The sequence below is a fragment of the Balaenoptera physalus genome (genome assembly GCF_965194825.1).
Source record: "Balaenoptera physalus genome assembly, chromosome: 4".
Lineage (NCBI taxonomy): Eukaryota > Metazoa > Chordata > Mammalia > Artiodactyla > Balaenopteridae > Balaenoptera > Balaenoptera physalus.
In genome coordinates, this window is record NC_138891.1 from 32,564,042 (window position 1) to 32,589,265 (window position 25,224).

The window sequence follows — 25,224 nt, forward strand, 5'->3', positions numbered from 1 at the left end:
ATCATTATTGTTATTTTTAACAACTCAATCCCTTCAATAAATACAGTTGCCTTGAAATATGACCCTAAAAGATAGCTAGAGGTAGATACAAACATTTTCATTTTTAATACATTTTAAAGAAGCAGCATAAATTCCTTTATTACACATAAATTATAATTTTAAATAATTTAAAATAACATTTTATTATTAAACATGAAGCAACATTGTTGAAAGATGTTGCCTCATTATCCTGCCAATCTCCAGTTAATCAAGGCCTTATTCAGTATCCACTAGGGCTCAGCACACCCAAAAATAGTTTTTAATGATGTACAAAAACAGATCCAGTTAAGGCTTTGTTGTGATTGTTACATGTTATACTGTTATATGCTATTTTTCAGAGCTATATTGAAACATACTAGCTCAATATTTCTGTCTCACTTTATAGAAAACAAAATTTCACTTATCAGTGAAAAGGAAGAGGCAAAAGGCAAAAATAAAAAAAGAGAAAGAGACATTTAGCATTGATCAAGACGTAAGCCTCAGAACCTCTTTTTCAGAAAGCAGTGGAGATTAGCAAGAACGGAAATGAAAAAATAAGAAAATTGAATTCTCAGTGTTGACATAGTTCCTAAAAAGTAAGATAATTAAAAGCAGCTTCTTTTTAAAAATTTATTTATTTTATTTATTTATTTTTGGCTGCACTGGGTCCTCATTGCTGCGCGCGGGCTTTCTCTAGTTGCGGTGAGCGGGGGCCACTCTTCGCCGTGGTGCACGGGCCTCTCATTGCAGTGGCCTCTCCTGTTGCGGAGCACGGGCTCCAGGTGCATAGGCTTCAACAGTTGTGGCATGCAGGCTCAGTAGTTGTGGCTCACGGGCTTAGTTGCTCCGTGGCATGTGGGATCTTCCCAGACCAGGGCTCCAACCTGTGTCCCCTGCATTGGCAGGCGGACTCCCAACCACTGCACCACCAGGGAAGCCCAAAGGCAGCTTAAAAAAATTGTTTTTTTTCTATTTTAATTTTAAATTTTGGTTGCGCCTGGTCTTAGTTGCAGCAGGCGGGCTCCTTAGTTGTGGCTCTCTGGCTCCTTTAGTTGCGTCACATGTGCTTCTTAGTTGCGGCCTGTGGGCCCCTTAGTTGTGGCATGAGAACTATTAGTTGTGGCATGCATGTGGAATCTAGTTCCTGACCGGGGATCGAACCCGTGTCCCCTGCATTGGAAGGCAGATTCTTAACCACTGCGCCACCAGGCAAGTCCCCTAAAGGTAGCTTTAAAAGAAAATTTTTTTAAATTGAAGTATAGTTGATTCACAATGTGTTAGTTTCTGGTGTATAGCAAAGTGATTCGGTTATACATATATATTTTCTTTTTCATATTCTTTTCCATTATGGTTTATTACAGGATATTGAACATAGTTCCCTGTGCTATACAGTGGGGCCTTGTTGTTTGTCTATTTTGTACATAGTATTTTGTATCTGCTAATCCCAAACTCCTAATTCATCCCTCCCCCACCCGCTTCTCCCTTTGGTAACCGTAAATTTGTTAAAGGCAGCTTTAAACAAAAAGGTGGTGAATGGATTAATACCAAGACCAGCCCCTAGTCTCCCAGTAGCTCAGCTACTTCCTGCTGCCCAGCACTCAGCCCCCCCTGGGACACAGCATCCTTCCACTCTTCCTGTCCCTTCCTCCTCCTCCCCATGCTTCCTCCGCGGGCCCTTAGTAGGAAAACAATATGATGTAGTACCTCACGCTAACTGATCAATCACCGGTGGATAGGCTTAATCTGTCTTGCTGCACTTTAGCACCAAATTTGTTATTCACTGTAAGGAATGGCCCCTCCAACTACATTCCTCCCTCTCCCAAAGAACAGGGAACTGAGAAGTCAGAGAAGTTCAGGAGAGGGCAGGGTTGGGCGGTCCAGCTTTTAGAGTTCTCCACATCCGACTGTCAACTCTGCCTTCTGCTCTAAAGCATCTTTATCACTGAGCATCTTTATCACTGAGCAGGGGATGCTGTGCTGGGCCGTCATTGCAGATCCAGCAACATCCCTCCTCCCTCCCCTCGGACTGGGAGATACATATTGTTCCATAACCCTCGGCCAGCGGGAACCATCACGTTTCCCCAGGGGGAGGCAGCTGCCTGAGGTGTGGGAGGCGGGAGAGGAGCAGCAGCCATCCTTCACCTCTGGCAGGACGGGGGACGGGGGACATTCGGGGGGTGGCAGCTGTTTGTTTTTCCTGCGCTGGCTGGGATGTGAGGCTGCAGCTCTTCCGAGGAGCTCCTGCCACTCTCTTCCTTGGTGCTGTTGGCTTCTTGGCTTCCTGAGATTCCCTCATTTCCCCAAAGACCTCAGGGCAGTTCCTTGACCTTCACTTTCCCAGCCTTTCAGAAGGGGAAGGTTGTGGAAGCACCTGCTCCCTCCCTGCTTTCGGGTTTCCTGATGGAACTTCGGCTGATAGGGGCACTTTGGCTGACTTGCTTATTCTCTGCTGTCTGCAGAGTGAGTTGTTTAGTTTTCCCACCAAGAATGCAAACCAGTGATGACTCTGGATGTGCTCTAAATTTGTAATAAAGCACATTTCTTGGTATTTCCTAGTCATTTTATACACTTTTCTTGAAATCTCCCACACCCCCTCCCGGAAAAACTCAAGAAAACAAAGGAAAGCACCATCACTGTTTGTTAAATGTTTTCATTTATCAAAGCTGCTATTGTTGTTATTGTATCTTGCTTCATACCAGAATTGTGACAAAGGGCAGTTAGTTTTAGAGAAAGTGAAGAAAGGTAGGAAGGTTGCTTTAATTTTTCCCAAACCTGGCTGGAGGGGAAATTCACACATCCTTGCAGTTTATGAAACAGGCGTCGGATCTTTATTAAACTGGCCAGCAGAAGAAGGTCATCCTCGTTCAGGTATCGGAGTGCTGGAATCTCTTTAGGGTTTGGTAGCTTTTCAGGAAAGAGAGAAGGGAAGCTCAGGGTCCAGGGTGGAAATGGTGACTGCAGAAGCAGGAGGTGGGAGGAGGCGAGAGGCGACACTAATTTGGGGCTGGATTCCCTCTTGAGTCTAATTATAAATAGGGGCAGTGGTGTTAATTCTAATCCGAACAGGAATGAGTTGAGATGCTCTGGAGATTTGAGAGACTAGAGCAGGCCAGACCACACAGAAATCGGTTACTTTCTTTCAAATGCTTAACAGTGTATTCAAATCATTTACCAGCATCTGCTGGGGGAAGCACAGAGATGCTGCAGGCACCCGGTCCCTGGGACACGTCCAGTGCGGAGAGCATGGTGGGTGCGGGCCTAGAGGCTGGGAAGGCCCTAAGCTGGGCTTTCCAGAAGGAGCCGGGATGACTAAGGCTCCTTTCCTTCTCCTAAAGTGCGCCCCAACCTCCAGGAGGCCCTTCCACACGAACCTCCCCACGACTCTCCTTGCCCTCCACGCTCCCGACTTCCTCAAGGCCTTGAGTGATTCAGGCTGATGCTGTCTCCTCGCAGCTGCGGGAAGGTCAAGGGTCTGTTGGGGCAGCCTTGCCTGAGGTGTTTCCAAGCTGCGGCTTCTGAGGCAGCCCAGGAGGGCTGCGTAGCCTCGGCGGGGCGGGGCGAAATGCAAGCCCACCTACTACCTCCTGCAAAGCTGAGTGACCTCTAACCTGCCAGAGACGTGAGAACTCGCAGCATGTTCCTGCATTTTCATCCCTCCCCGCGTTGGAAGGGAGGAAGGAGGGAGGGAGGGGGGAAGGAGGATGAGATGGCTGAGTAATGAGGATGGGTCTCCATTTTTAGTTTACCTTCGATCCCAAATCCCATAAAATGGCAGAAAACATTTTCAGAGAGTAAATCAATAGGAAATAGGAAAGATTTTTTTATCAGCAGGAATAATCTTAAGGAATTCCTGAAAATCAAGAAGCAGCTGGGACCACATCCGTAGAGAGATAAATGACCAGGTGGAACCACTAATCCCAAACACAAACATTCTGAGCTCAAAGTCAACAGCAATGGGAGGAGGAGAGGCCTTGAGGTAAATATTGCCATGGTCCCCTGGCCTCCCCTTTGTGTTGAGCAGCGGTGCCCACAGGCTGAGGCTGGAAGCCTGGCGCTGGAGCTCGCCTTCTACCCCTCAGCAGCACGTGCCACTCTCCTCCACAGTTAGCAGAAGGACACTTCGGTAAGGAGAACATGCAGGAAAACAGGGATTCTCAATGAGAGGCACCAGATTTACCTATCAGAGATGCTAATTTTCAGGGAAACAGACCTTAGAATATATATATATGTATGTATATATATAGTTAATATTTTCTGAGGGATCTGGGAGAATTATTGTTGTCAAGGGAAATAACTAGAGGACTTGGAACTTAGTTCTACGCATATAGAAAAAAATATACGTTAATTTTAGAATAACCATTAAAATATAACGTATTAAAAGATCAAGTCTGTTAGGTTGAGGAAAGCAACAAAAGTTAGATGTGTTTGCAGGGACACATCTAACTCAAAACTACATAAAAAGGTTGCAAATCAAAGGATGAAAAAAGTATGAAGCCAATGCAAACTAAAAGAAAGCAGGTGTAGCAATTTAACATCATATGAAGTAGCATTTAAGGCAAAGACCATTAAGAGGGAAACTGGGAATAATACATGTTGATGACATTAAAAATTTTTGTCAAAATAGAAACAAGATCCCTCAGTGATATGCTGAGTCATGTAATGGGCACAGCTGAAGGGCAAATAAGTGAGGTGGCCCAGGGGTGAAAAGTATAACTCACTATGAAGACAGTCGACACCTTTAATTTTCTAACAATAGAGCTTCAAGACAGATAAAGCAAAACCTGATAGAAATTGCAGGAAAAATGTACTAATTCAGTCATATTGGGAGACTTTCATACATCTCTCAGAAATAAATCAACCATACAAAAAGAAAAGGATATAGAGAGAAGTATAAATAGAACATTTAGACATATACAGTTTTGTGCTAATAAACAGTAAACCTTTTGGGGGGGTCAAATATACATGGAACAGTCAAAACTTATGTCATCAACCACCAAGAAAATATCAGTACGTTTTAACAGCAGGGAAAAAAATGCAAGCGATATTCCTTGACCATTTAGAAATTAACAAGAAAAGGATAGCAAATTTAAGAAATCTATTTGAAAATTCAATAACTACTGAGTTGAAGAAATCAGAATACAAATCATAAACCCTTTAGAGGTGAAAGAAAATGGGAGCACTACATATTAGAACCTGTGGCATATATATATGACCAAAGGGGCACTCAGAGTGCCAGGGTAGGGGTGGGGGTGGTGCGATTTTACACGGGGTAGTCAGGAAAGGACTCTGTGAGCAGAAACCTGAGGGAAGTGCAGCAGCTATGTGCTAAATGGGGGAGGAATATTTTAAGTTGAGTGAATAGCAGTGCAAAAGCCCTGTGGCAGCGACATGCCTGGTATTGTCTAGCAACAGCAAAAAGTCCAGGGTGGCTGAAACAGAGTGGGTAGGAAAAGAGGACTACAGAGGGAATGTTAATAGAAGGAAGTCTAGATCACATACAGTATTGCAGTTATTTTATAGGATCTTGGCTTTTACTCTGAGTATGGTTAGAAGTCACTAGTTTTGACCAGACTTTTGTTTTCAAAATATCACCCTCACTATCGTGGCAGAATTGACTTTGGGAAGACCGGAAGCAGGGAGACTTAGGAGGAGGCTACTACAATAATTTAAACAAGAGATGGATTAGGTACATGAGGCAGATAAGGCTGGTAGTATTGAAGGATGCCAGGAGTGTTAGAGTCTGGAGATATGTTGGCGGTAGAGTTTATAGGACTTGCAGATGAAAGACGTGGGGTTGTGAAACAGAGAGGAGGGTAGCAACCCCAAAGTTTTGGGACTGAACAACTGAAAGAAAGCAGTTGCCATTTCCTAAGATGGAGAAGACCCAAGGTAGAGCACGCTTTCAAATGTCATTTTGCTCTGTGAAGTTTCTAATGCCCTTTAGACACCAGATGGAGATGGAGGGCTGGAATCAGATCTTCAAGTTTAGAGTTCCTGGGAGATCCACCTGGAGATAAATGGAGGGGTTATCAGCAAGCAGATGGTATTTCAGGACAGAAAACTAATGAGATCACCTGGGGAGTGAGTATAGCTGGAGAAAAGATGAGCCCAACGACAAGCCCTGGAGCCCCTCAATATTTAGAAAAAGGCGGGGGTGAAGAAACTAGGCAAAGAAAAATGAGAAAGAGTATCCCTTGAGGTAGAAGTAAAATCAAGGCAGAGTAGGTCCTGGAAGCAAGGGAGGAAATTCTTCTAGGAGGAGGAAGTGAGCAACTGTGCCCAATGCCACCGAGAAGGCATTAGATTCAACATAAATTAACTATAGTACATATGAAATACTACGTAGCAACAGAATAGACAAATATGTTTGGATATGTAGACATGAAAGGATCTTTAACACATGTTAAATGGAAAACAAAAACATAGAACAAGCCTAATAATACAACCAGTGTAGTCTGATCCAATTTTTATTTTAAAAAGATGTATGTGAATAATTTATAAGTACATAGAAAAGAGAAGTACACACCAGATTTTCAGTGGTGATTACCTTTGGGAAGAGAATTAGCATAGAAGAAAGGATGAAGGGGGGTATCTCATTTTTTTACTCTCTATATTTCTATATTATTTGAATCTTCAAATATGAGAATGTATTCACGTATCACTTTTGGAATTTTAAAAAAATGAAAGGGTGATCATGAGGATGGTGAGAAAAGCAATCATTTTTAACATCAAATTCTTTCTTTTGCACCAACTCTTTTTTCTGATTAAAATTCATTTCGAAGGAGGGAGGTGAGGAGAAAGAGAAAGAGCATTTTTGACATTTTTGGTAAAAATGCATTTACCATGAATGTAATGAACCAAAAAAAGGCTATACTGTAAATTTCTAACCAAGGAAGAAGCTTGTTTGGAGCCTGACAGCTGACTGCAGTAGCTAGACTGACTGGAAGTAGCTCAAATAGTGCTTAGCACATTGTAGACCCTTGCTCCATGCTGGCTGAATCTGAAGTCTCCTTTTTGTTTGGTGTTTATGAAATATCCCTGCCTGTGTGGAATCCTGAAGTCATATTTCCACTTACTTAAACGTATAAACTTTTTAGAAGCTGAAGACATCTTTGAAGTTTGGAACAATCTCTTCCTTGAATAATTGATGAAACAAGGTCCTCAGAGTTTAGGGGACTTATTCAAAGTCACATACTATATATGCTCTATATGTGACATAGATCTCTATTTATATCTTTCTCTACATGCTTATATATATTTCAGCTTTACTGAGGTATAACTGACAAACTATACATCTCTATTGAGCTATCATTTGCTAAGTACTTAGTCAGTTCCAAGCACCATGCTAAGTACTTTGCATTCTCATTGACTCTTCACAGCAATCTATAAGAGAGGAATCATTATCCCCATTTTGTAGAGGAGGGAACTGAAGTTCAAGTTCAGCCACTTAGCTAAGTGGCAGAGCTGAGGTTTGAAACTACGTCTCTGTAACCCGAAGTCTGTGTTCTTAACCGTTGTGCAGCATTGCTGGTCACTGAGAGTGTACTCTGGGCCATGCCCTGGGCAGGATAAAGGAATCAGTAAGACAGATTCTGTCCTGCAGGAGCTCACCATCCAGTAGGAAAGACAGCCATGAAGGCAAGTAAGGCACATGGTTCAGCAAGTGCAGGGACAGAGGTGCGTACACGGACAACCCAGAGAAGGACATTTTCGACCCTGATTGGACAAAGGGCTAGGAGCTCTGGGAAGTGTTTCCAAGGAGATGGGGCTTGTGCTGGGTCTTGAACATGGTCAGAACCCAGGTCTCCTGACTCAGCCAGGGGCTTTCTGCTAGAGCACAGAGAAAACCGAACCCAATACAAAATCCCAAAACCAAACCCCCAAAGCTGCACTACCTCAGTCAGAGAGTAAACATTCAGTAAATGTTATTTGGAATCAAGTCTGAACTAAAGGGAATTTCTGAGGAAGAAAATACAGTAAGGTTGCCTCAATTCCATATGAAACTTTCACTATATGTTTTTTCATTGAACTCCAAAATTCACAGTAGTGCACAATAGATTACACACAAGTATAATCTATCAATAATAACACTAACAAACATTGTTTTACTCTTATTATTCTAAATGCTCTCAACTGTTTATAAAAATGTACCTACCTTCACTTTGGTTCCAACACTGATTCTTGCCTGTTGGCCCATTGCTAGAAAAGTGATTGAAATCTTGTCTTGTTCTAAGATGCGGATTCCAACATAATGGTTCAAAGCCAGAAAGACAGGTTTAAATGAAACAAAGGGTGAGGAAGTGACGGAACTTGACCAATTCCAAGCCCTTACTCTGTTGCCAGCTTGATCTGAATATTGACCGCCCAAGATATTGATGTATACCCTGGGCAGAAAGGAAATTAAAAATTATAAACAGTAACATTATAATTCAACCTTGAATTAGCCCGGTCACTTGCTAACCAAAGGGAGTAGCAGTTTATACTAGCCAGTAGCATATGAATAGTGGAAAACCTCAGGTAATCTTAGGAGCAATAATACTGTGATCGAATTGTACACTAATTTGAAGTACTGGGTATGGTTTAAGACGTAGTAATAAATCAAAATGGGTCCAAAGGCTGGAAGCAGGATGGTAAAGGGATCTGGAAAATGATGTGCTGGGGAGGATGAAGAGGGAGCACAGAAGGTTTAGTTTGGATAAGAAGAAATACAGGAGATCAGGCTCTACCTGGAAGAGGGGAGAAGACTAGTACTTAGATTTTCCCTGTGTCAGAATGAAGATCAGTGAGTGTAAGTTCTGGGAAAGGCCAAATTGGCCTCAGTACAGAGACCTGTTTTCTAAGAGTACCCAGCAACTGGGGGCCAGGAGTCCTTCTAGGAGGCCTATCATCAGGGCCAGTGTGGGCAGGAGAGGCTCAGGGATCATCTCTGAGATCACTGTGGTTTAGAAGAGTTTGGTAATGGAGCAGAAGGGGGAACTGAGGCCAGTAGGGCCTCCCCAATCTCTTAGAGTTGTTAATGCCACATTTTACCACATTACCTACAGATGTAGCCCTGCACAATCTGAGATCTAGTGGCACTAGTGACTGCCATCCTACTCCATGAGCTCCTTTGCACACCCTCTCACTTTCTTCCATCTGGGGTCACCATCTCTTTCTCGAGGAGAGAGGATAGGTAGAGTTCTGGGTACTTAGCTGGCTTAATTTGATAGTAAATTATTTTTTTTTAAACCAGATGAATTGGCCATGAGGGCTCCCTAGAGTAAGATAACTCACATCGTATTTTCCCAGCTTTGATGAGTGGCAGTAATCTGATAACAAAAGTACAACTGAGAAATTGAGGTGATTATCTTTGTATCTGGGAAGAGGGAGATTTAGTTTTATCTTGGTACGTGGGTGAAAATAACATTTGGCTAAAATTATCTAGATAAATTGTTTATTTAATAAACTTTCTTTGAGTCTATGCCATGTACAGATACATGTTATGTAGTGGCAAAGATGCAGGGTGTGCCTTCAAGGGACTTCAGTCCTGCAGGGGAGGTGGGTTGCTACACAAGAAGCAGCGAGAGGGGCTATGAGAGTGTCAAGGAGTCATGTCAGAGGGCCCAGGAGTTCAGTTGGTGGCTGGGAGGTCTTTGCTGGTAAAGGGAGAAGTCCTAGAAGCCAGTGAATATCTGGTGACAATTGATATAGTGCCCCACCAGATGTGATGCAGAGCTGCTACTGAACCCTGAAGGATAAGCAGAAAGTCTCCAATAGACTTGGAGGTAATGGATTGACTACTGCTTTGAACTAAAAGTACAAATACCTCCCTGTGTCCTAACTTTCTCAAGTACTGGCAGAGTGTTCAAACTTTTGTCAATTATTGGCAGAGTGTCTCAAGATAAGATTGTTATACCTGTAAATAAGTTAAAGGGAGAGAATATCTCTTTCTGAAAAGCTTCAAAAGATTAAATTGTATTTGAAGTTAGAACCCAAATTTCACTTTCTCAGACTAAATGAAATAATATGAAGTCACAGAGTGTATAAGTTAGTAGATCGAAGGCATTAGGACCTTCATTTCTCTAGAGATTTTGTTTGTATATTATTGTTGTTGGTTGTGGCTATGGGAAGCCTACTTGTTAGGGATATATCTCAAACAGTAACAACACAGTATGGCAGCTGTCCATTGTGAATTATTTCCATAGATGAAGCCAGGATAACATTATCAGGGCATAGCCTGTAGAGAGACTGCCTGAGGGGTTCATATCTCAGATCCCTAGGATGGCCATATAATTTATTTAGAGATTTTTTTCTAATATTAAAATTTCTGTTTATAGAAAAAAATATGATGAACTTTGTTTTACATAGTTGCCTGGGATTTTTCCACTAAGCAGCATATGGAATGACATAAATCAAAAATTTATCTGAGTTGAACATTACTATCTAAAGACCACTAATGTAAATAAATCTTCTTAAAGCTATTTTTGTCCTTCTAGTTATAAGATGAATAAGATCTGGGGAGCTAATGTATAGCATAGCGATTATAGTTAACACTGTATTATAAACTTGAAAGTTGCTAAGAGAGTATATCTTAAATGTTCTCAACACAAAAAAGAAATGGTGATTATGTGACATGTTGCCGGTGTTAGCTAATGCTATAGAGGTAATCATTTTGCACCATATACATGTATCAAATTGACACGCTGTACACTTTTAACTTACACAGTATATGTCAAGTATATCTCAATAAAGTTGAAAAAAATGCAAGGAAAAATAAAATTTCACAAAACCCGAGAAACAAAATCACAGCAGGAGGAACCTAGACGCCTACCAGACATTTCCATTGGGATGATAGCAGGAACTTCTACCCGAAGAATCTAGCACTGCCAGGATTGCAGGGTTAGTGGGCACGTCTTCTTGGACTATGCAAGTGAAGCCATTTATCTTATTGGGCACTCGGATGATGGCTAGGTTTCCAGATGGGTAGCTGAGATCAGATAAGGTCATTTGAGTTATTCTAATGGTCTTTAACTATACTGGGAATACATTCAATTTATAAGAGAGCCCTTTGAAACTAGAAAGCATTCTGAAAATGGGAGGGTTATTACAAAATAATTTCATGCTTTTTATGTGGATCAAAACATATTTATGAGACACAAAAATCCTCAACAAAAATGCCAGCAAATGGAATCTAGCAACATATAAAAAGGATTATGGACCACGACAAAGTGGAGTTTATCCCAGGAATGCAAGGTTGGTTTACCACCTAAAAATAAATTAATGAAACATACTATATTGATAGAATAAAGAGCACAAAACAGATGATCATCTCAATAGATGCAGAAAAAGCATCTGACAAAATCCAATACCTTTTCATGATCAATGACTCAATGAACTAGGAATAGAAGGGAGCCTCCTCAACCTGATAAAGAATGTCTAACAAAACCCCAGAGCTAACATCATACTTAATGATGAAAGACTAGGTGTTTTTCCCCTAAGATCAGGAACTAAACAAAAATGTTCACTCTTTCCACTGCTGTTCAACCTCACGTTGGAGGGTCCAGTCAGGAAAATTTTGTGAAAGAAAAAGAAATGAAGACGTTCAGATTGGAAATGGAAGAAGTAAAACTATCTCTCTATTTGCAGATAACATGCTCTTGTATATAGAAAATCCTAAGGAATCCACAAAATAATGTTAGAACTAACAAAAGAGTTCAGTAGGGTTGTAGGCTAAAAGATGAATATATAAAAATAAGTTGTATTTCTATACACTAGCAGTGAACATTTTGAAAATGAAATTAAAATAATTCCACTTACAATAGCATCAAAAAGTATAAAATATACTGAGGATAATTCACTAACTGTTAATATTCAGTCCTATCTCAGCTGATCGGAAGTCCAGAGGTGAAGTAAACACAAAATTGATTCTGAATCATTTTGAAAATCAGCCATAGCCTTCAAAGGAGTGAAAACGAATTAAAGCCAGGGCAGGAAATGATAACTAATGATACAAGCTGAGGAAGTTATTTAAAATTTTTTGATATAATTAAAACAAAAAACCTACACTCTTTCTCAAAGGGCCTAGGGAACTAAAACTTCATTACACTTCCTATGCCATGAAAGCCATTTTTCTGGTTTCTTACTGGGGTTTGACTAAACATTTAGGCAACTATGAGTAAAAATGACTTTCTCCTACAAAATGAGGCCCTTAGTTCGCCAAAAAGTCCTTCTCATTTCACAGTTTTGTTTTGTTTTACTTTCCCGGAGATATTAAATGGCCTTTGTGTCAAAACAGCAAATGGTCTGATCATCAGGCAGAAGTTCAAGTGATCAATAACTTAGTGTTCCATAAAATGGATATTGAATTTTTGTATTAAAAAATAACATACTGCTCATGGATGTGTAAACTGGTACACATTTTCTGGGGGGCAAAATCTATTAAAGCTTTAAAATGCCCATAATTTCTTACCCAGAATTTCTATCGCTAGGTATTTAATTCAAGGAAGTAAGTGATAAGTGTGCAGAGAAGTATGCACAAAGCTGTTCATGTAGCTGTTGTATAAAACAGCCAAAAATTGTGAAACCACCTTTGATTAGTAATAGGGGATAGATGGAAGGAATTACAGTACATCACTATGATGGAATGCCATGTGCTTATAAAGATGGTGTTGTATCTCTATATTTATTGCATATTATATACTCATAACATTTATGAGGATTTATTGTATAATATTTATTGTATAATATTATGTAAAGGGAGCAAGTTACAAAATGTGAATAACTAGTTGAAGAATTAATTTTTTAAGAATTATATAATTGCTCATAGGAAAAAAGTAAGGCAAGATGTATAAAAAGATGTTAACAGCTTTGCTCTGGGTGGTAGGATTTGGTAATAACTATTCTTTTTCTTCATATTTTTCAATCTATTTTTTCTTTATCTTTCTTTTTGTGAAGAAAGCTAACGAAAATAAGTTGTTGAAAGAAAGGATACAATATTTGTGTTGTCCCGTCTGGAAATGAAGTCAGAAACTTGCTCCCATGTTTGTAGTGCTTTTCAAAGAGCTCATTTGTCATGATCTATACACCGTAGAAAACAAAAGGACAGTTACATGATGGCAACAGACATCCTTTGCTTGCTAGACACTCACACAAACCATTTCTTAACTTAAATTTTTGATCCTGCATCAGCAACGGGGAACAATCCTTAGGAATCATTAAAGATTGTCCCTAACCCCTGCAGATAACCTGATTAAACCTTTCTGGCAGGAATCTGACATTACTTATCTGTTTGAAGAGTGTTTTTTGGGTTTTTTTTGTCTTTATTTAAAAATTAAAAACAATTTTTATTCAATAGAACAAGATAGAAGAGAGTGCTCAGGCATCAGTCAGAATTGTATTTTAAGTAATCATCATCATCATAACAGCAAACACTTAAAAAGAACTTATCATATGGTAGGTATTTTTTTTAATTGAAGTATAGTTGATGTGCAATATTATATGTTTCAGGTGAACAACATAGTGATTCACAATTTTTAAAGGTTATACTTCATTTATAGTTATTATAAAATATTGGCTATATTCTCTGTGCTGTACAATATATAGTTGTAGCTTATCTATTTTATACATAGCAGTTTGTACCTCTTAACCCCCTACCCCTATCTTGCCCCTCCCCACTTCCCTCTCCCCACTAGAAAATACTAGTTTGTTCTCCACATCTGTGAGTCTGTTTTCCCTTTTGTTATATTCACTAGTTTGTTTTCTTTTAGATTCTACATATAAGTGATATAATGCAGTATTTGTCTTTCTCCGACTTATTTCACTTAGCCAAATACCCTCCATCCATGTTGTTGCAAATGACAAAATTTCATTCTTTTTTATGGCTGAGTAGTATTCCCATATATATGTGTGTATGTGTGTTATATATCTATATCTATATCTATATCTATCTATCTATCTATATATATATATATATACACACACACACACCACATCTTCTTTATCTATCTGTTGATGGACACTTAGGTTGCTTCCATATCTTGGCTATTGTAAAAAATGCTTCTATGAACATTGGGGTGCATGTATCTTTTCGAATTAGTGTTTTCATTTTTTTCAGATATACACCCAAGAGTGGAATTGCTGGGTCACACAGTAGTTCTATTTTTAGTTTTTTAGGAACCTCCATACTGATTTCTACAGTGGCTGCACCAATGTACATTCCCATTAACAGTGCACAAGGGTTCCCTTTTCTCTACATCCTTGTCAACATTTGTTATTTGTGTTCTTTTTGATGACAGCCATTCTGACAGGTGTGAGGTGATATCTCATTGTGGTTTTAATGTGCATTTCCCTGATGATTAATGATGTTGGCCATCTGTATGTCTTCTTTAAAAAAATGCCTATTCAGGTCTTATGCCAATTTTTCAATCAGGTTTATTTTTTATTTATCTACTTTTACTTTATATGAATATTGTTATAAAAACAAAAGAAGATTAAAAAAAAAAAACCCAGCCCTAGCACAATGGAGATATTCTATGTCCTGGTTGTAGCGGTGATTACATAACTGTCAGAATTAATGGAGCTGTACATATAAGAAGGTGAGTTTTACTATAAATTATACTTCAATAAACTGACTTTACACTCCAGTATAAGCTGCAGCAACTGGTGTCTTTTCAGGGTTGCTCTTGAAGTTCATTTGAGAAAAACACTAGTGGAATATGGGAAGATGAAGAAAGAAATACAAAGAGATATTCCTTGTTGTACCTCTAAGCTTAACTATTTTACTTTCTATGTAATACTCAATAGGGGAATGAATTTGTAGCCAACAATGTTTTATTTTTTTATTTTTTATAGACATGTCTTTTTTAAAAAATTAACTTATTTTGGCTGCATTGGGTCTTCGTTGCTGCGGGCGGGCTTTCTCTAGTTGCGGTGAGCGGGGGCTACTCTTTGTTGTGGTGCATGGGCTTCTCATTGCAGTGGCTTCTCTTGTTGCGGAGCACGGGCTCCAGGTGTGCGGGCTTCAGTAGTTGTGGCTCGCGGACCCTAGAGCGCAGGCTTAGTAGTTGTGGTGCATGGGCTCAGTTGCTCCGCGACATGTGGGATCTTCCCGGACCGGGGCTCGAACCCGTGTCCCCTGCATTGGCAGGCGGATTCTTAACCAGTGTGCCACCAGGGAAGCCCCCAACAATGTTTTAAAATGAACTAAAGATTCAGTTTAATTCTGTTTCTTCCTAACCTTGAATTGTAATAAAATGGTTACAAGAATTCCTAGGGCTAAACAATGAAACAATCTAAATTTTCATGTAAATGTTGCCATTTATTTTGAAAGATAATACATTTTTCACTTTTATGAAATATAAAATACATTCAGATAAGCACTAAAATATGCTGTTTTGTTAATGAGTAATTATAATGTGAACACCATGTTATCACCATCTGGGTCAAGAAATAGAACAATGCTGATACTCTAGAAGTTCCCTCTGTGCTACCCCAAAGTCAGTGTTCTGTAATCTCTAAACAATATAATTTAATTTTTCCCATTTTGAATTTTATATAAATGGAATCGAACATTATGAATTTTTAATACTTTGTTTCTTTTAGTCAACGTTATGTTTGTAAGATTCATACACGTCCCAGTGTGTAGTTGTCCAATTACTTCCATTTGTGTATAAGATTGTATTGTATGACTTCATCATTATTTACTTATCCATTCTATTGTTAATGGATATATGGGTTGTTCCCAGTTTTCGGCTTATACACAATGATACTCTGAACCGTCTTTTGCATGTATGCTGGTACCCTGTTACTCTCAGATCTTATACCCAGAGGTAGAATTGCTGAACCCCAAGTTATGCCTGTCTCCCACTTTACAAGGTACTGCCAAAATGATTTTCAAGTTGTACCAATTTGCATTCCCACTAGAGGCAAATAATAGGGACTGTTATTCTATATCCTTTCCAAAACTCAGTAGTATCAGACTTCACAGTTTTTTTTTTTTTTTTTGCCAATATTATAGGTATGTACTGATCTCTAATTGTGGTTTCAATTTTCCTCTCCCAGGTTACTAATGAGGTTGAAAACCTTTTCATATGTTTATTGATCATTTGAATTTTCTCCTTGGAGAAGTGGTCAAGTTTTTTTAAGTTCATTTTTCTATTAGGTAGACTTTTTTTTCATGTGGACTTATAAAAGTTCTTTATACATTTAGGATAAAAGCCCTTTGTATATCATATGTGCTGCAAAATATCTCCCTTCTTGGCTTGTCTTTCAAATTTTAATTTTTAAAAGTATTTTATTTATTTATTTGGTTGCACCAGGTCTTAGTTGCAGCAGGTGGACTCCGTAGTTGTGGCTCACCTGCTCCTTAGTTGCAGCTCACTGGCTCCTTAGTGATGGCATGGGAACTCTTAGTTGCGGTATGCATGTGGGATCTAGTTCCCTGATCTGGGATCGAACCCAGGCCCCCTGCATTGGGAGCGTGGAGTCTTAACCACTGCGCCACCAGGGAAGTCCCCCAAATTTTAAGTTTAATTTATCAACTACTTTATGGATACTGCTTTTTAAAAGTGGTTAGTAAATCTTTCCCTAACCTGAAGTAATAAAGCTATTCTCCTATTTTTAAAAAAAATCATTGTAGTTTTGCATTTCACATTTAGGTCTTTAATCCACTGGAACTGATTTTTATATGATGTGAGGTATGATTCCAATTTCATTAAAAAATATGGATATCCGATTGTCCCAGCAGTATGTATTGGAAAGATTTTCCTTTCTCCATTGCTGTGCAGTGCCACTGCTGGCATAGATCAGAAGTCTGTGTGTGCATAAATCCGATTCTGAACTATTCTGTATCATGGATTTCTTTGTTTATCCTGCCCCAACACTACACTGTCTTAATTACTATATTTTGTAATAGATCTCAGTATCTGATAGAGCGTGTTCCCCTCCCTCCCAGGCTTCTTCTTCAAGAACGTCTTGGCTCTTCTAGGTTCTTTATATTTCCATGTAAATCTTAGCATCAACTTGTCAAGACCTTCCTTCCCCCTGCACACGCAAATATACAACCTTGTTGGAATTTGAATTACAGTTGCATTGGATCTATAGATCAATTTGGGAAGAATGTCATATTTAAAATATTTACTCTTCCAATCCATGAATATTAGGTCAAATTTGTTAAATGGGTTGTTCAAATATTCTATCGTATTACTGCTGTTTTTTTTTTTTTTTTCACACACACACACACACTGCATTTTATTTTTACAAGAGATAAATAGACTGACACCAAGCATTGTACAAGGATGACCACAACAAAAGCAACAATGATTGCAATTACCAAACATGAAACACACTCATACTATGTCATAATATTCACATTCAGTCCAGTAATCCTCCACTGTAACAGCTCCTTTACTTTGCAGTGAAAATTGATTTGTATATTCTTTGCCTCTGAGTCCTTGTGGGATTTTTTTTTTTTTTTTAAATTCAGACAGAAAGTCACAAAAATTATACTCATCCTCATCAGTTCACTCAGTCCCATGTAATTAATTGTTTTTTTTCATCTTGATCTTTTGTTAGCACTTTTATGAGTTCATCAGTTTTTCATCAGAGTTCTGAAAATGCTTATTCATTCAGTTCAGCAGTACAGTCAGTTACCAGAAACCTGTACTTGTCAGAGTCTTTACCATGAATTTCTTGAAGATGAAACCCTTTTATAGGAACATATTTGCAAAATCATCAGAGTACACCCAGAACTGTCTGTAAATGACAAAAGACTTAAAAATGACCACGGTAAAAGATTTGATGAAAGTTCATAATAATGCAGTTGACAAGAAAATTAGTTATTTCTGAGATATACATTTTAAAGTAATAACTAGGATTATTACTTATAACATTATACCAGAACATATAAGATTTTTAGAAATTTCATGTAATGTCTGAAACATTTATATTAACATATTTCCATACAAATACAAATATAAGATTTTTAGAAATTTCATGTAATGTCTGAAACATTTATATTAACATATTTCCATACAAATACAAATATAAGATTTTTAGAAATTTCATGTAATGTCTGAAACATTTATATTAACATATTTCCATACAAATAACCCAATGAAAGTTTAGTATTAGCTGTTTTGTTTGTTTTTTTATACTGCAGGTTCTTATTAGGCATCAATTTTATACACAGCAGTGTATACATGTCAATCCCAATCGCCCAATTCAGCACACCACCATCCCCACCTCACCGCAGTTTTCCCCCCTTGGTGTCCATATGTCCATTCTCTACATCTGTGTCTCAACTTCTGCCCTGCAAACTGGCTCATCTGTACCATTTTTCTAGGTTCCACATACATGCATTAATATATGATATTTGTTTTTCTCTTTCTGACTTACTTCACTCTGTATGACAGTCTCTAGATCCATCCACGTCTCAACAAATGACTCAATTTCGTTCCTTTTTATGGCTGAGTAATATTCCATTGTATATATGTACCACATCTTCTTTATCCATTCATCTGTTGAGGGGCATTTAGGTTGCTTCCATGACCTGGCTATTGTAAATAGTGCTGCAATGAACATTCGGGTGCATGCGTCTTTTTGAATTACGGTTTTCTCTGGGTATATGCCCAGTAGTGGGATTGCTGGGTCATATGGTAATTCTATTTTTAGTTTTTTAAGGAACCTCCATATTGTTCTCCATAGTGGCTGTATCAATTTACATTCCCACCAACAGTGCACTGCTGTTTTTTTTTTTTGTTTTTTTTTTGGTCTAATAGTCCTCTCAATTATTGAGAGAAGCAGGCTAAAGTATCCCATTATGATTATGGATTAAAATTTTTTTCCTTTTACTTCTGTGAAATTTTGCTTTATATTTTTTGAGGCTGTGTTAATAAGGGAAACATATTTTGTAACATTATACCTTCCTGGTGGATTAAAACTTCTGTCACTGTGAAGTGGTCCTCTATCTCAGTGATGTTCTTTAATATTTTCATGATACATCATTTTTGTTTATTTATATTTAATCTTTTTGTATCCTTATATTTTATTTTATTTTTAATTTATTTTATTTTATTTTTGGCTGTGTTGGGTCTTTGTTGCTGCTCACAGGCTTTCTCCAGTTGCAGCGAGCGGGGGCTACTCTTCGTTGCGGTGTGTGGGCTTCTCATTGCGGTGGCTTCTCTTGTTGTGGAGCACGGGCTTTAGGCGCATAGGCTTCAGTAGTTGCAGCACACGGGCTCAGTAGTTGTGCCTCGTGGGCTCTAGAGCACAGGCTCAGTAGTTGTGGTGCATGGGCTTAGTTGCTCCACGGCATGTGGGATCTTCCCGGACCAGGGATCAAACCCGTGTCCCCTGCGCTGGCAGGTGGATTCTCAACCACTGCACCACCAGGGAAGCCCCTATCCTTATATTTTAGATATAGTCTCTTGTAATCAGTATATGGTTGGAATTTTTCCTTAAAAAATTGTCTGACACTCTTTGTTTATTAACTGAAGTATTTACTCTATTTACACATAACTACTGACATTCCTTGATGTGTTCTATTTGTCCTCTGTTATGTGTTTTTCTTTTCCCTTATCCTTTCTTATCTTTTGGGGGGCATTTAAAGTGAATTATTCTAATTTTTTTGCTCTACCTCTGATAGCTTGGAAGTTATACTCTCTACTTGTTATTTTTCTGGCTACCCCAGAAATTTCAGCAAGCGAACTTAACTTATCAAAGTCTGAGTTTAAACTATGTGTTTGCCCTTCTCCCAAACCAAGGACTTTTAGAACACTGTAATTGCATTTAGCTTTCTTGCCAAATCATGTACTATTTTTTCAAGCATTTTTGCTCTATACTGTTTCTTGAAAGTCCTTGAACCATTATTATTATTATTGTTTTATCAGTCAACTTTTAGTTTTATCCATATATCCCATGAATGCTTTTCTTTGCTCTTCGTCTTTCTTGAATCTCATACTATCCAACTACACAAAGAACATTCTTTAGAATTCCTTTTAGTCAGAGGCTACTAGTGACAAACTCTGTTTTGCCAGACCATGTCTTTTGGGGGCATATTTTAATGAAAGATATTTTAACTGGGTATAGGCTTCTAGACTGCCAGTTATTTTCTTTCAGCACACTGAAGACATTATACTGCCTTCCATTGTTGCTGTTGAGAGGTTATCTGATTTCTAACTGTTCTCTTTTAAATGTAAACAGACTTCTTTTTCTCTGCTAATCTTTAGATTTTCTTTTTGTCTTTGGTGTTTTGCAGTTTCACTATACTGTGTCTAGGATTTATTTTTATTTTACTTTATTTTTTTAATTCATCCTGCTTGGGATTCGTTGGGATTCTTAAATCTGTGAATAGGTCTATTTTATCAGTTTTGGAAAATTATCATCCAATATCTCTTCAAATACTGCCTCTGCCTGATTATCATTTTCCTCTCCTTCTGGGATTCTGAACAAATACATTTTAGACCCCTCATTCTATTTTCATATTATACACACTTTTCTGTATTCCTTACCTTTTTTTGCCCCCATGTAAATTTTGGGTAAATTTTGATAGTTTTCTTTTAACCTTTCTTTCAGGTCATTAGTTCTTTCTTTAGTTGGGTCTAACGTGCATTTAACTCTCATCTTTTAAGTTTTTAATTTCAGTTTTTGTATTTTTCATTTCTATAATTTCATTTTTTTCTTTTCAATTGTATGTCCCTTTATAGTTTTCTGTTCCCTCCATATATCTTCAAGCTGATCTTTTGTTTTCATAAACATAGTTAGATTACTTCAGTTTTCGAAGTCTTTGTAGATCTTTTCTTATTGATAGTAATCCTCTGAGTTTTCAGTTGTGGTGTTGAGTTTCCTTGTGTTCTTAATTATTTTTCACTGTGTGCTGGTAATTGAACTTGAAAGATAATTTGTAGGAGTGATTTGAGGGCTAGATAAATGATCTTCCTTCAGACAGGATTTGGATTTGATTCTGTCAGAACCTCAGTTCACTGCCATGCCTTAAATTCTATATCACCCAGGAGAAACAAAACTGGTCTCAGGAGTTTAATTTCTAGGGATCTATTCTGGGGAACTATATTTAGTATAGTGTAAATTTATACACAAAGATATTGAAAGCAATGGTTAAACTATATGAAAAGGCACATAGATATTAAAATGATGTTAATGTAAGCTATTAATGTCATGGAAAAATTGTTGATAATTAAGTTAAAGAGATAAAAATTACATGTGTAATATAATTACAAGTGTGTTAACAGAAACCTATGCTTAAAAACTCTAGAACAGTGCTGTCTAATAGAACTTGTAGTGACCATAAAAATTTTCTGTATCTGCCCTGCAATATGGTTGCCTTTAGTCACACACAGCTATTTAACAGTTGAAATGTGGCTGGCATGACTGAAGAATTATATTTTATTTACTTATTTAATTTTAATTATTTTAAATAAGTTATTTAATTTTAATTATTTTAAATTTGGATAGCCATGTGGAGTATTTGTTACCATATTGGGCAGTGCAGATCTAGATAATATTGAAATATTAATAATGATTTTTGGGATGTGGGTGAGACTTCTGATGATTTTCTCCCATTCTTTTTAGTTTTCTAAAGGGTTCCAAATGTTCCTTACTATACACTGATCACATTTTAAAGTAAAAAGGCTTTAACCAAAATACCCCCTCATAAAACATATGTAAAGCATTGTTTTAAAGTCTAATATAAGTTAAAAGGCTAAGTCCGTACCAATGCTTTTTTTTTTTTTTTTTTCACACACACACACTGTATTTTATTTTTACAAGAGATAAATAGACTGACACCAAGCATTGTACATGGATGACCACAACAAAAGCAACAATGATTGCAATTACCAAACATGAAACACACTCATACTATGTCATAATATTGACATTCAGTCCAGTAATCCTCCACTGTAACAGCTCCTTTACTTTGCAGTGAAAATTGATTTGTATATTCTTTGCCTCTGAGTCCTTGTGGGATTTTTTTTTTTTTTAATTCAGACAGAAAGTCACAAAAATTATACTCATCCTCATCAGTTCACTCAGTCCCATGTAATTAATTGTTTTTTTTCATCTTGATCTTTTGTTAGCACTTTTATGAGTTTATCAGTTTTTCATCAGAGTTCTGAAAATGCTTATTCATTCAGTTCAGCAGTACAGTCAGTTACCAGAAACCTGTACTTGTCAGAGTCTTTTCCATGAATTTCTTGAAGATGAAACCCTTTTATAGGAACATATTTGCAAAATCATCAGAGTACACCCAGAACTGTCTGTAAATGACAAAAGACTTAAAAATGACCACGGTAAAAGATTTGATGAAAGTTCATAATAATGCAGTTGACAAGAAAATTAGTTATTTCTGAGATATACATTTTAAAGTAATAAGTAGGATTATGACTTATAACATTATACCAGAACATATAAGATTTTTAGAAATTTCATGTAATGTCTGAAACATTTATATTAACATATTTCCATACATATTTCCATACAAATACAAATATAAGATTTTTAGAAATTTCATGTAATGTCTGAAACGTTTATATTAACATATTTCCATACATATTTCCATACAAATACAAATATAAGATTTTTAGGAATTTCATGTAATGTCTGAAACATTTATATTAACATATTTCCATACAAATAACCCAATGAAAGTTTAGTATTAGTTGTTTTGTTTGTTTTTTTATACTGCAGGTACTTATTAGGCATCAATTTTATACATATCAGTGTATACATGCCAATCCCAATCGCCCAATTCAGCACACCACCATCCCCACCTCACCGCAGTTTTCCCCCCTTGGTGTCCATATGTCCATTCTCTACATCTGTGTCTCAACTTCTGCCCTGCAAACTGGCTCATCTGTATCATTTTTCTAGGTTCCACATACATGCATTAATATATGATATTTGTTTTTCTCTTTCTGACTTACTTCACTCTGTATGACAGTCTCTAGATCCATCCACGTCTCAACAAATGACTCAATTTCGTTCCTTTTTATGGCTGAGTAATATTCCATTGTATATATGTACCACATCTTCTTTATCCATTCGTCTGTTGATGGGCATTTAGGTTGCTTCCATGACCTGGCTATTGTAAATAGTGCTGCAATGAACATTCGGGTGCATGTGTCTTTTTGAATTACGGTTTTCTCTGGGTATATGCCCAGTAGTGGGATTGCTGGGTCATATGGTAATTCTATTTTTAGTTTTTTAAGGAACCTCCATATTGTTCTCCAGAGTGGCTGTATCAATTTACATTCCCACCAACAGTGCAAGAGGGTTCCCTTTTCTCCACACCCTCTCCAGCATTTGTTGTTTGTAGATTTTCTGATGATCCCCATTCTAACAGGAGTGAGGTGATACCTCATTGTAGTTTTGATTTGCATTTCTCTAATAATTAGTGATGTTGAGCAGCTTTTCATGTGCTTCGTGGCCGTCTGTATGTCTTCTTTGGAGAAATGTCTATTTAGGTCTTCTGCCCATTTTTGGATTGGGGTGTTTGTTTCTTTGATATTGAGCTGAATGAGCTGTTTATATATTTTGGAGATTAATCCTTTGTCCGTTGATTCATTTGCAAATATTTTCTCCCATTCTGAGGGTTGTCTTTTCGTCTTGTTTATGGTTTCCTTTGCTGTGCAAAAGCTTTGAAGTTTCATTAGGTCCCACTTGTTTATTTTTGTTTTTATTTCCATTACTCTAGGAGGTGGATCAAAAAAGATCTTGCTGTGATTTATGTCAAAGAGTGTTCTTCCTATGTTTTCCTCTAAGAGTTTTATAGTGTCCAGTCTTATATTTAGGTCTCTAATCCATTTTGAGTTTATTTTTGTGTATGGTGTTAGGGAGTATTCTAATTTCATTCTTTTACATGTAGCTGTCCAGTTTTCCCAGCACCACTTATTGAAGAGACTGTCTTTTCTCCATTGTATATCTTTGCCTCCTTTGTCATAGATTAGTTGACCATAAGTGCGTGCGTTAATCTCTGGGCTTTCTATCTTGTTCCATTGATCTATGTTTCTGTTTTTGTGCCAGTACCATATTGTCTTGATTACTGTAGCTTTGTAGTATAGTCTGAAGTCAGGGAGTCTGATTCCTCCAGCTCCATTTTTTTGCCTCAAGACTGCTTTGGCTATTCGGGGTCTTTTGTGTCTCCATACAAATTTTAAGATGATTTGTTCTAGCTCCGTAAAAAATGCCATTGGTAATTTGATAGGGATTGCATTGAATCTGTACGTACCAATGCTTTTTGACAAATAGTTAAATGTGTCATATAGCCAAGCTGCCATATTCATCATGACAGCTTTTATAATTTTAGGTAAAACTGATTTTTAAAGAGTAGCAAATAAAAAAAATTACAAGCTAATTACCTTTCCACATGCTATCCTAGAATCACAACAAACAATGGATATATTTCTTTTGTCTAGTTGATAATCAGTTAGTTCTTCCTTAGCTGACTCTACTTCTGGAATATCCATGGAAAGTTGATAAGAAATTGTTTTAAACTGCTTTGCATCTAATGGGAAAAGAATCACATGAAATACATATATGATGTTTAGAAGTTTCCAAAACCTCTCTTCTAAAATGAAATTTCAAACTCTGTTACGGATGCATTGATTCATTGGACATTTTTTTAATGGAAGAAAAATGAGGACCTCCCTCTTTTGTTTAAAAAAAATGAGAAATTCTCATTTGGTTGAAAGAAAAATAATGATGATTTTCATTACGTGGAATTTTCTGGCCTTAGGTTTAGTAGAAAACAGTTGAATACCAAGGAATTTTATACTAGGGGTTTAGGTGAAAAAAAAATCTTCTCTAAGTATCTTTTCAATGGCTCTGAGTCATAGAGGAGCCTGATGTTCAGAAAGACTAAATAATTTATCCCCAGTTGGGCAGCCTGTGAGGAGAAAAGCAAGGACATAAATCCAGAACTTCTGATTCTAAAATCGGTGCCCCTTCAGTACTACAGCTATACTGGCCAGCTGACCAATGGGGCCTGCCTATGAGAAAAGAATCTGATATGTTTTTGACAGATTTTCCATATCCTAGCTTGAAACAAAATGGAATGTATGTTTGATAAAACGAGAGACAATGAACTCAAAAGCTCTTTCTAGCTATCTGTAAAGTGCTCTATAGATGTTGCTAATTTCTTTCAATCAATAACAACAGTGAGCTGAAGACTAAAAACTTCAAAAGCCAGATGATGGAAAAGCGGGATTTTCTGAG

General features: G+C 37.5%; 1 protein-coding gene across 1 annotated transcript in view; it reads right to left on the minus strand.

Annotated features, from left to right (window-relative positions):
• Window positions 1-1,969: 1,969 nt before the first annotated feature.
• The window catches only part of ERICH6 (glutamate rich 6), a gene marked incomplete at its 5' end in the record, with an annotated part of 38,054 nt that continues 14,799 nt past the window's right edge, over window positions 1,970-25,224 (minus strand). Inside the window, 5 exons of the mRNA XM_082459446.1 lie at window positions 1,970-2,922; window positions 8,174-8,402; window positions 10,829-10,984; window positions 12,989-13,074; window positions 24,369-24,514. Of these exons, the coding sequence (XP_082315572.1) occupies window positions 2,659-2,922; window positions 8,174-8,402; window positions 10,829-10,984; window positions 12,989-13,074; window positions 24,369-24,514 (881 nt within the window). The 3' untranslated portion in view covers window positions 1,970-2,658. The remainder of the gene's footprint in view (window positions 2,923-8,173; window positions 8,403-10,828; window positions 10,985-12,988; window positions 13,075-24,368; window positions 24,515-25,224) is intronic.